The sequence below is a fragment of the Salmo salar genome, chromosome 19, assembly GCF_965601325.2.
Source record: "Salmo salar chromosome 19, fSalSal1, whole genome shotgun sequence".
Taxonomy (NCBI): domain Eukaryota; kingdom Metazoa; phylum Chordata; class Actinopteri; order Salmoniformes; family Salmonidae; genus Salmo; species Salmo salar.
The window spans coordinates 79,638,898-79,656,396 of NC_138309.1; the positions used below are offsets into that span (position 1 = coordinate 79,638,898).

The 17,499-nt window shown below is 43.1% G+C and overlaps 1 protein-coding gene across 5 annotated transcripts in view; it reads left to right on the plus strand.

The window, feature by feature from the left end:
- The window catches only part of LOC106579653 (lethal(3)malignant brain tumor-like protein 4), a 132,489-nt gene that overhangs the window by 22,163 nt on the left and 92,827 nt on the right, over positions 1-17,499 (plus strand). For 4 of the 5 annotated variants that reach the window (XM_014159770.3, XM_014159773.3, XM_014159772.3 and 1 more), the window contains exons 4-10: positions 3,054-3,108; positions 3,394-3,482; positions 5,600-5,704; positions 6,513-6,648; positions 7,161-7,252; positions 8,237-8,388; positions 13,419-13,495. In XM_014159770.3, coding sequence (XP_014015245.2) covers positions 3,054-3,108; positions 3,394-3,482; positions 5,600-5,704; positions 6,513-6,648; positions 7,161-7,252; positions 8,237-8,388; positions 13,419-13,495 — 706 coding nt within the window. The remainder of the gene's footprint in view (positions 1-3,053; positions 3,109-3,393; positions 3,483-5,599; positions 5,705-6,512; positions 6,649-7,160; positions 7,253-8,236; positions 8,389-13,418; positions 13,496-17,499) is intronic. The other variant, XM_014159775.3, reaches the window with a different exon arrangement.

The following is a 17,499-nucleotide window of genomic DNA, read 5'->3' on the forward strand; positions in this document are numbered from 1 at the left end:
CAAAATAGATGGCATCATGAAGGAGGAAAATTATGTGGATATATTAAAGTAACATCTCAAGACATCAGTCAGGAAGTTAAAGCTTGGTCACAAATGGGTCTTCCAAATGGACAATGACTTCAAACATACTTCCAAAGTTGTGGCAAAAAGGCTTAGGGACAACAAAGTCAAGGTATTGAAGTGTCCACCACAAAGCCCTGACCTCAATCCTATAGAAAATTTGTGGGCAGAACTGAAAAAGCGTGTGCGAGCAAGGAGGCCTACAAACCTGACTCGGTTACACCAGCTCTGTCAGGAGGAATGGGCCAAAATTCACCCAACCTATTGAGGGAAGGTTGTGGAAGGCTACCTGAAATGTTTGACCCAAGTTCAACAATTTAAAGGCAATGCTACCAAATACTAATTGAGTGTATGTAAACTTCTGACCCACTGGGAATGTGATGAAATAAATAAAAGCTGAAATAAATCATTCTCTCTACTATTATTCTGACATTTCACATTCTTAAAATAAAGTGGTGATCCTAACTGACCTAAGACAAGGAATTTTTACTAGGATTAAATGTCAGGAATTGTGAAAAACTGAGTTTAAATGTATTTGGTGTATGTAAACTTCCCACTTCAACTGCATGTACTAATATTTGAAATAAATATGTCTAAATGCATGTACTACTCATATGTCACAGATATTTCATAAATATATTTGATTTTGGCTATTTCTAAATATGTTTGAATATTTTTGACATCTTACTTGTCCGTATGTGGTAGTATGCATTTTACGTACATGTGCTATTCATATATTTACATGCATTTGTTGTAAATATATTTAACAGTATGCATGATTATTTATGGTCAATATGTACATATGAATAATACATATTTTAATATGTATTAGTAATATATAGTTCATAATATATGGTGAAATATGTGCCAGAAATGTAATTTTTAAATGCATGTCAAATGCAATAGAAAAAAGGCACACAAAACAAACAATTAAGACTCAAATGTATTGTTTCTCTTTGTGTGCTCCGAAAGTCACTGGAAGGTCTCATCTGAAAAACTAAATATAATGTACAAATTACCTCTGTGTGTTTATCTGTATTTTAAAATAAGGTCTTTAAACAAGTAAACAGTTACCCTGAGGATAATGTGAAAGAGTCTGTGGAAAGAAATATAAATAATCCACACAAGGTGAAGAATTAGGGGTTAATGTGTGACTACCCAATGAGGTCGGGCTCCAATGTTAGCAACGGTTCTGTCTACATTGATGGCAGGTTAGGGGAATTACAGGTTAGGATAATTAACGTAGCAGGTTAGGTGCATTAACCTGCCAGGTTAGGATAAGGCTTAGCTACAATGCACCCCGACCAAATCAGGTAGCCTGACCTAATCAGGTCGTGACAAATGTTCATGAACATGAAATTGATACTTACACTGCAGATTCCTTTACCTCCAGTGTCCATTTTCAGACTCAAGTTGACAGTTACCCTGTGGATAATGCCGAGACAAAGTCAGTGAAACAATTCCACACAAGATGAAGAGTAGGAGGATAATGTCCAGGAACTAGCTAGCAAAAGACTACAAAATACTAATTTACAGTACATTGTTTGGGGTCTGTCCATAGGCAGGGAAAATGTGATTATTTTTAACTAGAAATAATCTATCTAGCAAGCCAGTTCTAGCTATATTGACAGAGGAACCCAGCCCTCACTACAAAGCTGTGTTTGCTATCTCTGTGAAAACTCTTGCTTTGTAAGCAGTTGAAGAAAATGATCTTCTTCCTCTGTGACCTGGCATGAGGAAGATTTTCGACAGCTGCTCTTCTCATCCTCAGCTACTCTTCTCCACCTCTGAAGAAAATTCAAAATTGAAACAGCTTTTCTGTCATTTGGAGGCAGGGATTTCAAATTGTGATTGACATCTCGGGAGAATTATGTTCTAAATTCATGTCTCTTTTTTAAATTAACATAGCTAATCTTATATAAGTGGCAGGTAGCCTCAATAGCTGCATAATTTATTTAACCTTTTTAGATGCAAACCCAACTTTGGGAACCTAATGCCAAGGTACCAGAGGTCAATATACTCAACATTACAATTCAGCATAATAGTGCATTCGGAAAGTATTCAGAACCCTTGACTTTTTCCACATTTTGTTACATTACAGCCTTATTCTAAAATAGATTTTAAATTGATCATTTAAAAAAACAATCTACACACAATACCCCATAATAACATTTTTGCAAATGTATTAAAAATGCCAAGAGTGTGCAAAGCTGTCAAGGCAAAGGGTGGCTATTTGAAGAATCTCAAATATAAAACAGATTTTGTTTTGTTTAACACTTTTTTTGGTTACTACGTGATTCCATAGGTTTATTTCATAGTTTTGATATCTTCACTATTATTCTACAATGTAGAACATATTTAAAATAAAAAATAAACTGAAGAAACTCCCCTAATACAGGTGTGCCAAGCTTGTAGCTTCACACACGAGAAGACTCGATGCTGTAATTGCTGCCAAAGGTGCTTCAACAAAGTACTGAGAAAAGGGTCTGAATACTTAAGTAAATGTGTATTTCAGTTTATGATTTAGCAAAAAAAAAAAATAATCAATTAGAATAAGGCTGTAACATAACTAAATGTGGAAAAAGTCAAGGTCTGAATACTTCCCGAAGGATCTGTATACTATTTTAATCACAGGACAATCACGTTTTTGACTGCACTGGGCCTTTTTAAGTAAAGTGTTACTGGAGTTTCTTTCAGCAACTATAGATGTCCTATCTTAATTTTCCCAGTTTCTCACAGCAGGAAAAATAATCCTGCAGCAACAGGAAATGTGAATTATTATGTAGATTTTAATTAATGGACATTTGTATGGGTTGATGCATTTTTAGGTTGGATTCATTTCTCACCTTTTTAAGTGGAAATTACAAAGTTTAGAATACTTTTTTTTGCATTTCGTGCTCTGCAGGAAAATTCTCTGCGACAACCGAGTGATCAAATTAAGACGATAGTGATCAAATTAAGATTTTATACCTGTAACAACTGTGTCATTTCAGGAGCGACCAAAAGAGGACACAGCAAAAATGAAGAACAAAGTGACCAGCACACAAGGTAAGCTCTGGAAATGGAAATGCTGCTAATAACAACAATCAGATCATAGCTGAATACTAAAACACTACTGGTTATTAATATGAATGCACAGAGTATGTTTAAAGTGATATCAAATGATAATGGCTGGCATATGGTATGTACTGTAGAGTACTGATGTATATTTACACACAGGGATTCTCCATTGAGCAAAGTGTTTAAGACTAGGACTAGGTTTAATGTGTGTCCTAGAATCTGGCTTGTGGTACCATAAGAAGAGATGTAACTCAGATGATTGTGGTTTGGTAGCAGTGATTGGTAAGAAGAAGGCCTGGTCGTGGGATCAGTACCTGAGAGAGGAGAAGGCCATAGCAGTTCCCCTCAGACTGTTCACTGAGGTAAGCATCACCTTCATCAACCAGTAGGACTATCTACTACTAAAGATTGACACGAGAGTCCTATACATTAGGGCACACCATAACAACGGAACATTTTGCAACAGAAAATGAAAATGTTCAGGTAGTTCCGCATGTTTGTCTGTTTTCATTCCGAGATGTAATTTACTAAACTAGAATACAGGCCTCCAAAGCTATGATTTGCGTTTAAAGGCCATAAACCAGCTGCTTGATGTTAAACATGGTCTGTTGATTTAAAACGAAGGATGTTAGGGACCTACTGTACAGTATATAGTTTACGGGACTATGCAAAGGTACACTATATACCAAAGTATGTGGACACTCCTTCAAAAGATGCAGAGCAGCCGCACATAAGCTCAAGTTCAGCCAAGCATCGGCTGGAGTGGTGTAAAGCTTGCCGCCATTGGACTCCGAAGCAGAAGGAAATGCTTCACCATCTGGCAGTTTGACAGAAAAATCTGGGTTTGGCGGATGCCAGGAGAACGCTACCTGCCCCAATACGTAGTGCCAACTGTAAAGTTTGGTGAAGGACGAATAATGGTCTGGGTCTGTTTTTCATGGTTTGGGCTAGTCCCCTTAGTTCCAGTGAAGGGAAATCTTAACGCTATACCATTGAATGACATTCTAGATGATTCTGTGCTTGCAACATTGTGGCAACACATTTTTTTGAAGGTGTGTCCACATACTTTGGGGAAGGCCCTTTGCTGTTTCAGAATGACAATGCTCCCGTGCCCAAAGCAAGGTCCGTAAAGAAATGGTTTGTCGAGATCGGTGTGGAAGAACTTTACTGGCCTGCACAGAGCCCTGACCTCAAACCCATCGAACACCTTAGGGATGAATTGGAACGCCGACTGCGAGCCAGGCCTAATCGCCCAACATCAGTGCCCAACCTCATTAATGCTCTTGTGACTGAATGGAAGCAAGTCCCTGCAGCAATGTTCCAACATCTACTGGAAAGCCTTCCCAGAAGAGTGGAGGCTGTTATAGCAGCAAAGGGGGGGACCAACTCCATATTAATGCCTATGACTTTGAACTGAGATGTTGGCTGAGCAGGTGTCCACATACTTTTGTTCATGTTGTGTATTTTCTCTAAGTGATTTAATGTGAATTATTTTATTTATTTTAGAACAAAGCAAATTGCAACCAGTTGTCCTTGATGAAATAGTTTCCCTATCTCAGTAGCTGGAGTTGTAGATCACACAGACAGATTTCAGATGAGAGAGGAGGACCATGTGCTAAAACTGCAGATAAATCACAGATCCTCCCCATTTCTACTGCTTTTCTGCAGGACTTATGTCTAATGGGTCAACAAGGGCCTGCAAAATAGATGAAAATCACACTGTTTGTGTGTGTGCTCATGCTCATGCGCGTGGGTGTGTGTGTGGTGGTGGACACCAGGATGTCCTCATTGTTTCTAATGACTGTGACTTTCAGGACGGTCACAGCACAACTATTAGACCGCAGTGTAGATTAAGCAAGGATTTGAGACTTGACCCTTAAATGTTTACAGTATCAAGACCCCCCCCCCCTCAGTGTTGCCTATGCCCCCCCTCCCCCATCTCTCTCTCCATAACAATGATTTACACTGGACTAAGTCCTTTGCTACAAACACTCGGTACAGCGTACAGTATGAATTTTTCTATGAAGGGATTTGACAGGACATCTGTTCCGTCGGAGGCACAAACACCCATTTCCACGGCAACTGCGCTGCCGCGACACACTTGAGCATGGCGGTCCAGCCTCCATGAAAATGCAAGCACAATAATGTTATGTTTCCTAGTAAATGTATAGGTTTGGATTTTCTAGAGTTATATTTCCTACTACAGGTTTTGGTTTTCTAGAGAGGATATTTTATTTATCAACATTTGGGTTTATTGTCCTGGTTTCCTGTTGGTCGTTTCGTTATCTCCTTTTTTGCTAGCTCTGCTCTGTCCTATACTCTCTATCCTTATTGTCTCACTTTCTCTCTCTCCCTTCCTCTCATTTACTTTTCTCTCTGTATGTCCATTGCTGTCTCCCTCACACTTTCTCCTTATGTTATCCTTCCTCTCCCCTACTCTCTCTCCCTTTATCTTCGTCTCTCTCTCCCTCCATCCCAGGCCCAGTCGTTCCCCTCGAGCAGAAGTGGCTTCAAGGCTGGGATGAGGCTGGAGGGGATCGACCCTCTCCACCCCTCCATGTTCTGCGTCCTGTCTGTGGCAGAGGTGAGCTGCAGCGTAGAGGGAGGGCTCTCCCAGCGCACTGGGCGTGTCACACCAAGGGCTCTCCCAGCGCACTGGGCGTGTCACACCAAGGGCTCTCCCAGCGCACTGGGCGTGTCACACCAAGGGCTCTCCCAGCGCACTGGGCGTGTCACACCAAGGGCTCTCCCAGCGCACTGGGCGTGTCACACCAAGGGCTCTCCCAGCACACTGGGCGTGTCACACCAAGGGCTCTCCCAGCGCACTGGGCGTGTCACACCAAGGGCTCTCCCAGCGCACTGGGCGTATAACACCAAGGGCTCTCCCAGCGCACTGGGCGTATAACACCAAGGGCTCTCCCAGCACACTGGGCGTGTCACACACTTTAACTGGGTCTGTGATTTGAAGTCCAGGCAGCACTGTTGTGGGTGGGGGAAATTCTCATCCGTAACTGTTACTGACAAGGGCCTTGGTAGTTTTGTGTTGTCATTTAGCTTTTTATACCATCCCTTTTATGTTGAAATTGTCACGAGTCATTACCAAAGCACTTGGAATGTGCGTATCACATCGACCACTTTCCAAATGTACAAGATTTACATTAGCTGTCGCTGTTGTTTTTCCATCAGCAAAAATCGAGTTCTATGGAAAGTCTCCTCATATATAATTCACAGTGGAACAGAAACCAACTGTTAAGCGCAAGGCCCTGCAATTAGCTTACTGCAATAGTCATGGGAAGACGGAGCGGAATGCCATCGTGCCGTGGATTGGTGTTTTGGGATAGGGACTGCATGTACATCCATACATATATATACTGCGTTTTTGTTTTTCAAAGGTGATTGGCTACCGATTGCGGCTCCACATCGACTGCTACTCTGAATGCTATGACTTCTGGGTAAACGCCGACTCTGCCGACATAAGGCCAGCCGGATGGTGCGAGTCGACAGGACACAAGCTCCACCCACCAAAAGGTGATCTACAGAAGATCAGCACAGTGTTACCCTTTTTCTCTTTTCCCATTTCACGGTAACTAATTGTGCTGACCCAAACCAATATATTATGGTCCTTGTCAACATGGTTCAAGGCAAGCAACTATGGTGGATGCATAGCCAGGCCAGCTCAGTACAGCTCGGTTTGTCTTGGCTCAGTAGTGTGAAAGGTCTCTTCAGTTGTTCACTTTTGTCTGTTTTGATATAATTGTATTGCTTCTGTGGAAGAACTTGTGCTTGTTTGATCCTAACGGAATAGACTTCAACACATAATAGGAGAATGGTCTTTAAACTATGCATGGTTCATTTTTCTAACAAGGGCCTCATCTTATTTCCACACCATCAGCATTTAGTGCTAATACACGGCAGTCTGTTGGGAATAATGTAATGTACCTGGCACAGCAATATTTTTCACAACCCTAATCGCATTTGTTTTCTCTCTCTCTCCTTCCCCTCCTTCCTATTTTTCTTCTCAATTTTTTGTTGTTGTTCAGCCTACAACGAAGTCGAGTTTAACTGGGATAAATACCAAGAGTCTTGCAATGCTCCAGCTGCACCACAGAATCTGTTTAAATCCCATAACAGTGTAAGTGCTTGGTTGGGTTGTGGGAGTCAACATAAGCTTAGTGCTTCTTTCTCCTGAAAGGACGCCTGGGGCCAAAAGCTGACCTTCATTCACACAGCAGAACAGAACAACGTGTCCCAGTGGCTGATGTAAAGCTCCCTCCACATTGCTTCAAAGAAACACCGCTTTACTTCCTGTAGTTTTTTTACAGTGGCAAAATCTCAAATACAGATTGACTGAGAGGTACTGTATGACTTTAATGAAGGGAATTGATTGGCGTATAGGACAATATACACTGAGTGTTCAAAACATTAAGAACACCTTCCTAATATTGAGTTGTACTCCACCTTTTGCCTTCAGAACAGCCTCAATTAATCAGGGCATGAGCTCTACAAGGGGTTCGAAAGCGTTCCACAGGGATGCTGACTCCAATGCTTCCCACAGTTGTGTCAAGTTGGCTGGACGTCCTTTGGGTCGTGGACCATTCTTGATACACACGAGAAACTGTTGAGCGTGAAAAACCCAGCAGCGTTGCAGTTCTTGACACAAACTGGTGTGCCTGGCACCTACTACCATACTCTGTTCAAAGGCACTTAAATCTTTTGTCTTTCCCATTCACCCTCTGAATGGCACACATACACAATCCATGTCTCAATTGTCTCAAGGCTTAAAGATCCTTCTTTAACCTGTCTCCTCCCCTTCATCTACACTGATTGAAGTGGATTTAACAAGTGACATCATTAAGGGATCCTAGCTTTCACCTGTATTCACCTGATCAGTCAGTGTCATAGAAAGAGCGGGTGTTCTTAATGTTTTGTACACTCGGTGTATGTGATATGATCAAATGTTATCTTAAAGCTCAAAGTTTGTGCTCTCAAGCCTTTAGGGCAGAATCAGTGTATGCTATTTGAATATTTACTCAAACCCTCAATTGACATGAATGCATGATTTCCACGTAGTCAAATAATTGAGCCCTTACTTATGTGTCTCTGTGCGTGTCCACAGACCACGAGCACCTCTAAGTTTCAGGTGGGCATGAAACTGGAGGCAGTGGACAGGAAGAACCCGTGCCTGGTGTGTGTGGCCTCGGTGGCCGACATCGTGGACAATCGCTTCCTGGTTCACTTCGACAACTGGGACGACACCTACGACTACTGGTGAGACACCCGTCATTTAGTTGAAACTGTTTCGCCTTCTTTTGAAATGAACTTTTTGTGAGTTGTTAGTTGATGAGAAATTGGAAAATAAAATGTCCACACTGTGTGTGCGCGTGTGTTGGGAAAAAAACTACAGAGGAATTAATTCTGTCTCCTCAGTTTGCAATGTGTCTAGCTTTTGTATGTTCTCTTCCTTGTTTCTACCTTGACTGTTAAATGAAGTCCGTTGTGGAAATCAAACCTGAGGTTGAGAAGGTGTTTTTGATCAAGTCCTAGCCAGATGAGACATGCGATCAACATATGTTTAGTTTCAGTAATTGATAGATTACACCTTAATGTTGTTTTGTAACGTATGTATGTATGTATGTATGTATGTATGTATGTACACTGAGTGTACAAAACATTAAGAACACCTTCCTAATATTGAGTTGCACCCTATTTTGCCCTCAGAACAGCCTCAAATTGTCCGGGCATGGACTCTACGTTCCACAGGAATGCTGGCCCATGTTGACTCTAATGCTTCCCATAGTTGTCAAGTTGGCTGGATATCCTTTGGATCTTGGGCCATTCTTCATACACACAGGAAACTGTTGAGCGTGAAAACCCAGCAGCGTTGCAGTTCTTGACACAAACTGGTGCGCCTGGCTCCTACTACCATACTCTGTTCAAAGGCACTTAAATCTTTTGTCTTGCCCATTCACCCTCTGAATGGCGCACATACACAACCCATGTCTCAAGGCTTAAAAATCCTTCTTTAACCTGTCTCCTCCCCTTCATATACACTGATTGAAGTAGATTTAACAAGTGACATCAATAAGGGATCATAGCTTTCACCTGGATTCACCTGTTCAGTCTGTCATAGAGCATGGAATATTTTGTACACTCAGTGCATATACGTAGCTTTGTTACATAAAGAGTGACGTATAGATCAACAGTAAAGGGTGTGTGCGGGTACTGATGTCAGTGATGATTTACCCGCTTATTGTTAAGAGGAGTTTAATTTACTTAGCATGTGACGCATGGCCCAATTCATCCAGCTTGATGTGGGAGAAAAACAGAAGCCGTGTAACTAGATATGATGTAATAGTTGAAGAGGAGAACTGACAGTCTTCTCTGTTTTGTTCTCAGAGCTGCCTGGCTGAGATATTTTGCAGTGGTTATTTTATTTGTCCTTTTTCTCTCCTTTTTTTCATGTCTTACTGAGACTTTCCAAGAGGAGAATCTCCTAGCTTCCTAACCTCCTTGCCTCACAGAAAGCATGGGTCGCCACAGCTCATTGCATTCACACGCACCCACATGTACACCTACACTCACAGTTTAACTTACACACAGGCACAACACGCTTGCATGTACACACACAGATTCACTCTCAGCCACTCCGTTACACTCACCAGAGAGCAGTATGGGATTCTGGGTCAAATTATAGTGCCCAAGGGACAGCAATCGGGGAATCGTTCACTCTGTGCACCCTATGATTGGCTATTCTCACACACAAATACGCACACACACTCCCCGCACACAGATTCACTCTCTCAGCCACTCCGCTACGCTCACCAAAGAGCATTTGTGGGATTCTTGGTCAAATTATAGGGCCCAAGGGAGAGCAGTCAGGCAAGCCTTCACTCTGTGCAACTCATGATTGGGCTAGTCGGCAGAATCGCCCAGCTGCTGTGTCATTTCAAAGCACACAGAAATCTAATGGAATTGCACTTGTTGTGTGATTGCATGTGTATGTAGGTAGATGTTAATCTAGCCGGCCTGTACAGTAAGTGAAATGGGCCGCCCCTCTTTTCGCAGTTATGGTTCCGGAACTGACACACCCACTCATTTTTAGCATACAGATTTCAACAACATGCTGGTGGCGTGGTTCCAAATGTTGAATATGTACAAAAATCTCCTGGATGAAGCATTAATTCAAAAGATTAGTAATTGCATTTAAAGAACTGTGATATATGAAAGGAAAGTCAACAAGACTGTATACATTCCAGAGTTAGGGGGCATACCAGAGTTGGGGGGGGGGGGGGGGTAAACAAACTTGTTATCCCATACAGCATTGTGCTCTGTATTGTCCAGTCACAGAGCATATACAAGTCACGTGACCAATGGAATCTTTCCTTTGAAATTAGGTGTGGTGTTGGTTAGGTGTGGTGTTGCATTTCCAATTTCTGTTAGCTTGCAAAGTTACCAGACACAGCCCTAAAATAAACCATGAGATCTGTTAGCAAACACATAATGGCACTCGATAGCACTGTCACAGGTGCATCTGACCAAATATTGCAAGATTTTACCTCTGGGTTAACTGAGATAAGTCACTTTAGAACAGACCCAGGGTCTGTTTCTGTGGTGGTAGAAACGCTAAGGCTCATGGTTAGTCGTTTTTGGTCATAGAGCAAAACGTGAGAGTCTCCCCTTTCCATAGAGTGGTCATAATAGTTTGTAGGTCAAACCGAGTGACCACATTTTAAAATACCCAAATGTGGGACAACAGGATGATTTTGCGGGACGGTGTAGCCTACATGATTAAAAACGTATGGCATCACATGCGTGGCCTTTTTAAAAAAAAATGAAAATCTGGGAATATTTGGCCAAGGAAACATTTCTGGTTGACCTCGGGGAAAGTAAAACGGTTAGGAAGGGAAGCTGTTAAAATGGGATTGAGGGAAGTGGCAGCCAATATGTTGAATGAGCAATTAATAAGCATGGGGAGCCTCTGAAGTTTAATGAAATTACCTTCTCTTTCAGTCTAATACTGCTGTCGTAGATTTTCATGAGAACAACACATTTCACCGCACCTATCTGGTGACCATAAAGCGTTTATATTTTTTTAAACGCGCTTTTTAAAAGTAGTTAGGCCTACTGTCCTGTTCAAGTTTAGCTGATGTCTCTCCATCCTCACAATGTAACCCGTGCTACAGACGGATATATTGGTCCTCTAATACAGGACTAGTAAAGGCCCAGTGCACTATTAAAATAATATTAATTCTACAAAAAAAAAAAAGCAGATTTTTCAGGGGGTGCTGCAGCACCCCTACTTCCATATGAACGCTCTACCACCTTTGTGGAAGTGCGATATCAAACATATCTCTAGTTTAAACTGACAGATTTTGATGGTGATTGTTTTAGTATTTTTTTATTATGCACCGGTGCGTCAATCGACTAGGGGGTTGAAACCAGGAACCGACTGTAAAAACACGACTTCTTAACACACAAGTTGAAACATTCATAACCATCAACATACAAATTGTTTGGCAATCTCGGGAGAAAATAGAACGTCAAAGTTGCACAGAAACATCGCTATTGCTAATGTTTAATAACAGCACAGGTTACGAGGATTGAGAATCCATTCCCAGAACCTCTCGTCAGAGCCCTATTGCAATATTCTCCCGGTCACAAACCGGGTATTGTAAATGGAAATTGCATGTAGAGGTTATTGTAATGTGCTACCCCAGGAGGATTGAAATACATGTGTTTAGTTGTGGAAGTGTGTCTATGTAGGAAGATAATGTTCTGTATGCTGTGGTTTTAGTAATGTGTGTTTTGGTTTAGTTTGTTAGGACCTCCATCAGCTACTGCACATGCAGCAGCTACTCTTCCTGGGGTCCATTAGATACTGTACATTCAGCAGCTACTCTTCCTGGGGTCCATTAGATACTGTACATGGAGCAGCTACTCTTCCTGGGGTCCATTAGATACTGTACATGCAGCAGCAGCTACTCTTCCTGGGGTCCATTAGATACTGTACATTCAGCAGCAGCAGCTACTCTTCCTGGGGTCCATTAGATACTGTACATTCAGCAGCAGCAGCTACTCTTCCTGGGGCCCATTAGAATACTGTACATTCAGCAGCAGCTACTCTTCCTGGGGTCCATTAGATACTGTACATTCAGCAGCAGCTACTCTTCCTGGGGTCCATTAGATACTGTACATGCAGCAGCAGCTACTCTTCCTGGGGTCCATCAGATACTGTACATTCAGCAGCAGCTACTCTTCCTGGGGTCCATTAGATACTGTACATTCAGCAGCAGCTACTCTTCCTGGGGTCCATTAGATACTGTACATGCAGCAGCTACTCTTCCTGGGGTCCATTAGATACTGTACATTCAGCAGCAGCAGCTACTCTTCCTGGGGTCCATTAGATACTGTACATTCAGCAGCAGCAGCTACTCTTCCTGGGGTCCATTAGATACTGTACATGCAGCAGCAGCTACTCTTCCTGAGGTCCATCAGATACTGTACATTCAGCAGCTACTCTTCCTGGGGTCCATCAGATACTGTACATGGAGCAGCTACTCTTCCTGGGGTCCATCAGATACTGTACATGGAGCAGCTACTCTTCCTAGGGTCCATCAGATACTGTACATGGAGCAGCTACTCTTCCTGGGGTCCATTAGATACTGTACATTCAGCAGCAGCTACTCTTCCTGGGGTCCATTAGATACTGTACATTCAGCAGCAGCTACTCTTCCTGGGGTCCATTAGATACTGTACATTCAGCAGCAGCTACTCTTCCTGGGGTCCATTAGATACTGTACATGCAGCAGCAGCAGCTACTCTTCCTGGGGTCCATTAGATACTGTACATGCAGCAGCAGCAGCTACTCTTCCTGGGGTCCATTAGATACTGTACATGCAGCAGCTGCAGCTACTCTTCCTGGGGCCCATTAGAATACTGTACATGCGCAGCGCAGCTACTCTTCCTGGGGTCGATTAGATACTGTACATTCAGCAGCAGCAGCTACTCTTCCTGGGGTCGATTAGATACTGACTGCGCAGCACCCCTGGGGTCCGACGCCAGCAGCAGCTACTCTTCCTGGGGTCCATTAGATACTGTACATTCAGCAGCAGCAGCTACTCTTCCTGGGGTCCATTAGATACTGTACATTCAGCAGCAGCAGCTACTCTTCCTGGGGTCCACATAAAACGTTCAAATACATGACAAAGTACTGAACAGTAATAGACAAGAACAATATTACATTAAATTCAAAATCAATAAGATACAAATTTAGAGTTACAGTGTGATGTGTATTTTAGGTGTGATGCCAGCAGCCCTCACATTCACCCAGTGGGCTGGTGCCAGGACCACGGACGACCTCTCACTGCGCCTCAGGGTGAGTAGCTTGCCCAGTACATGCTATACTGTATATATGTGTTGTGTGAAAGTCACTTTGGATGCTGTGTGGCTAATGTCTGTCAAAAAGGCCTACTTTAGTCATTCCTATCTTCAGTCCCCATATTTTGTATTTATTTATTTTACCTTTATTAAACTAGGCAAGTCAGTTTAGAACAAATTGTTATTTTCAATGACAGCCTTGGAACAGTGGGTTAACTGCTTTGTTCAGGGGCAGAACGACAGATTTTTACCTTATCAGCTCGGGGATTCGATCTTGCAACCTTTCGGTTACTAGTCCAACGCTCTAACCACTAGGCTACCTTACCTACCTGCTACCTGCCGCCCATATTATCATAACTCTCGTAATCTTCCACGTCAATAGTAGAGTAATCAATTTCATTTCCCCCCTAATTTGCTGGTATTGTCCTCTTCCACCTCCTACTTATTTAAAGCTAGAATTCTTAGTTGCTGCATCCATTTTTGGACTTGATTATATATGCCCATTGATTCTTGAAGAATTTTACTTATAAATGCCTTATGAGCTTTGTTCATCTGTCCTACCCCAACAGAACCCAAAATATGTATGTATGTAAACAAACACTATAGCCTCAAAACATGGTTAAAACTATACATTTGATATCATGGATGGTCAGTCCTTAGCGCTGTTTGAATTTGAGCTGGGTTACATTTCTCCAGCCCCATCCCTTAGCTTTATAGCGAAATGGGCAGGGATCCTTTTTGGAATACTGACTGTCCAAACAGCAAGTTACAAGTGACCAAATAGAGTTTGTGTGTGTGGTGCTGACAAGGCTACACTAGTTGTCATAGTAACGAGGGGTGTGTGTGCAGTGGTCTAAACTGATTGGTGGTGGTGCTTGTTTTTCCTATCACTCAGTTCTGTAGCAAGCTAAGGTGACAATAATGCCTGCCATGGACATTTCCCAGTTGTTTTGAATGTTCAAAATAATAGTGGTAAGAACACTTTTAAAGCCTCAAAGGATAAGATGATCCAACTTTCAAAATGAGTCCTCTTGTTAGCTCTCTCAGAATGATCTTCTTGACCCTAACCAGTCAGGCTTCAAGACGGGTCACTCAACCGAGACTTTGCTTCTCTGTAACGCAGAGGCTCTCCGCACTGTCAAAGCTGGCTCTCTTTCCTCTGTTCTCATCCTGCAAGATCTATCCTCTGCCTTCGACACTGTGAACTATCAGATCCTCTGCACCCTCTCAGGGCTGGGCGACTCAGGCTCTGCACACTCTTAGATTGCGTTCTACCTGGCAGGCCGCTCCTACCAGGTGACGTGGAGAGGATCTGTGTCTGCACCACGTACTCTCACTACTGGTGTCCCCCAGGGCTCGGTTCTAGGCCCTCTCCTCTTCTCTCTATACACCAAGTCACTTGGCTCTGTCATATTCTCACATGGTCTCTCCTATCATTGCTATGTGGATGACACTCAACTACTTTTCTCCCCCCCCCCCTTCTGACACCCAGGTGACGCACGCATCTCTGTGTGCCTTGCAGATATCTCAGCTTGGATGTCGGCGCATCACCTCAAGCTCAACCTCGACAAGACGGAGCTTCTCTTCCTCCCGGGGAAGGCCTGCCCGCTCAAAGACCTCTCAATCATGGTTGACAACTCCACAGTGTCGCTCTCCCAGAGTGCAAAGAACCTTTGTGCGATCCTGGACAACACCTTGTCGTTCTCTGCAAACATAAAAGCAGTTGCTCAATCCTGCTGGTTCATGCTCTACACCATCCGTTGAGTACAACCTTACCTCACACCGGAAGTGGCGCAGGTCCTTGTCATCTTCGGTCTGGACTATTGCTGTTAGCTGTGCTCCCCGCTTGTGCCATTAACCCCCCGAACCTTAACCAGAACGCTGCAGCCCTCCTGGTGTTCAACATTCCCAAGTTGTCCCATGTCACCCCACTCCTCTGCACACTCCACTGGCCTCCAGCTGAAGCTCACATCCACTACTAGAACATGGCGCTTGCCAACAGAGCAGCAAAAGGAACTGCCCTCCCTACCTTCAGGCTATGCTCAAACCCTACACCCCAACCTGAGCACCTTGCCACCCCTACGGGAGGGCAGCTCCCGCTCAGTCCAGTCCGAGCTCTTCTCTGTCCTGGCACCCCAGTGGTGGAACCAGCTTCCCCCTGAAGCTAGGACAGCAAACCCTGCCCATCTTCTGAAAGCACCTGAATCAACCCCTCCTTTCTAGCTCTGACTTTGCTGATACACTTTTCCTCAATAAATTACATATTTCCTGTGATATGTGGTTGTCCCACCCAGCTATCTTAAGATGAAAGCACTAACTGTAACTTGCTCTGGATAAGAGCGTTTGCTAAATGACAAAAATGTGAGGAATCCAAGTCTGAAGAATTTGAGTGGATATCAAAACCCTCTAGGCTCTCTCGCTCTCCTCTTTCTCGGTCTCCATTTTCTTCTCCCTCATTCCCTCTCCTGTTCTACAATCTAATAGGCTGCTTGGTTGTGCCATTCGGCTAACATTCTCCCGTGTCGCAAAACTGCATCTGTTTTTCCAGTTAAAAGTTTTCAATGTGTGTTTCAAAAGACAACTTGTCATCAATCCAGATACCAAAGTAATTACAGTGAGAAACTTGCTCCATTTGAAGTGCTAACACGCATGTCTTCAGGGTCAACATCACGAGACCTAGAGAACAGCATAAATTTGGTTTTATTTGCAGTTAACACTAATTTAAGATCAGTAAGTGATTTTTGGATTGAGTCAACACCTTGCTGAAGGTTACCAATGGCCTGCTGCACTGAAGAGGCACAGGAGTAATTAACTGTCATCTGCGTAGAGATGAATGTTAAAGGTGTGAACAGTATTTCGAATGTCATTTATACACAATGTGAACAACGGCCCTAAAATCGAACACTGGGGTACCCCATTAAGCACTTCAAGAAGTGTGAATCTATCATAATTGCCTGAGTTCTGTCACTAAGATAATTATGAAACCATACTCCAAGAGAATGATCCGCTGTATCAAAAGCTTTTGACAAAACTAGAAATAGGCAAGCACAATTCATTTTAGCATCCAAAGCATTGCCAGTATCATTTATAACTTATGTGTGTTGCAGTAATAGTACAGTGCCTTGGTCTAAACCCAGATTGATGTACATTCAAAATACAGTTCACAGATAAAAAAAAAATTAAAAAGTTGCACATTCACCAAGGATTCAAAAATCTTAACTAAACAAGAAAGCCTTGATATGGGACGATAGTTGTCAACATCACAACAATAAACTCCCTTATGTAGTGGCAGCACATGCACTGATTTCCTCACTTTAGGAATATATACACTGCTCCAAAAAATAAAGGGAACACTAAAATAACACATCCTAGATCTGAATGAATGAAATAATCTTATTAAATACTTTTTTCTTTACATAGTTGAATGTGCTGACAACAATCACACAAAAATAATCAATGGAAATCCAATTTATCAACCCATGGAGGTCTGGATTTGGAGTCACACTCAAAATTAAAGTGGAAAACCACACTACAGGCTGATCCAACTTTGATGTAATGTCCTTAAAACAAGTCAAAATGAGGCTCAGTAGTGTGTGTGGCCTCCACGTGCCTGTATGACCTCCCTACAACGCCTGGGCATGCTCCTGATGAGGTGGCGGATGGTCTCCTGAGGGATCTCCTCCCAGACCTGGACTAAAGCATCCGCCAACTCCTGGACAGTCTGTGGTGCAACGTGGCATTGGTGGATGGAGCGAGACATGATGTCCCAGATGTGCTCAATTGGATTCAGGTCTGGGGAACGGGCGGGCCAGTCCATAGCATCAATGCCTTCCTCTTGCAGGAACTGCTGACACACTCCAGCCACATGAGGTCTAGCATTGTCTTGCATTAGGAGGAACCCAGGGCCAACTGCACCAGCATATGGTCTCACAAGGGGTCTGAGGATCTCATCTCAGTACCTAATGGCAGTCAAGCTACCTCTGGCGAGCACATGGAGGGCTG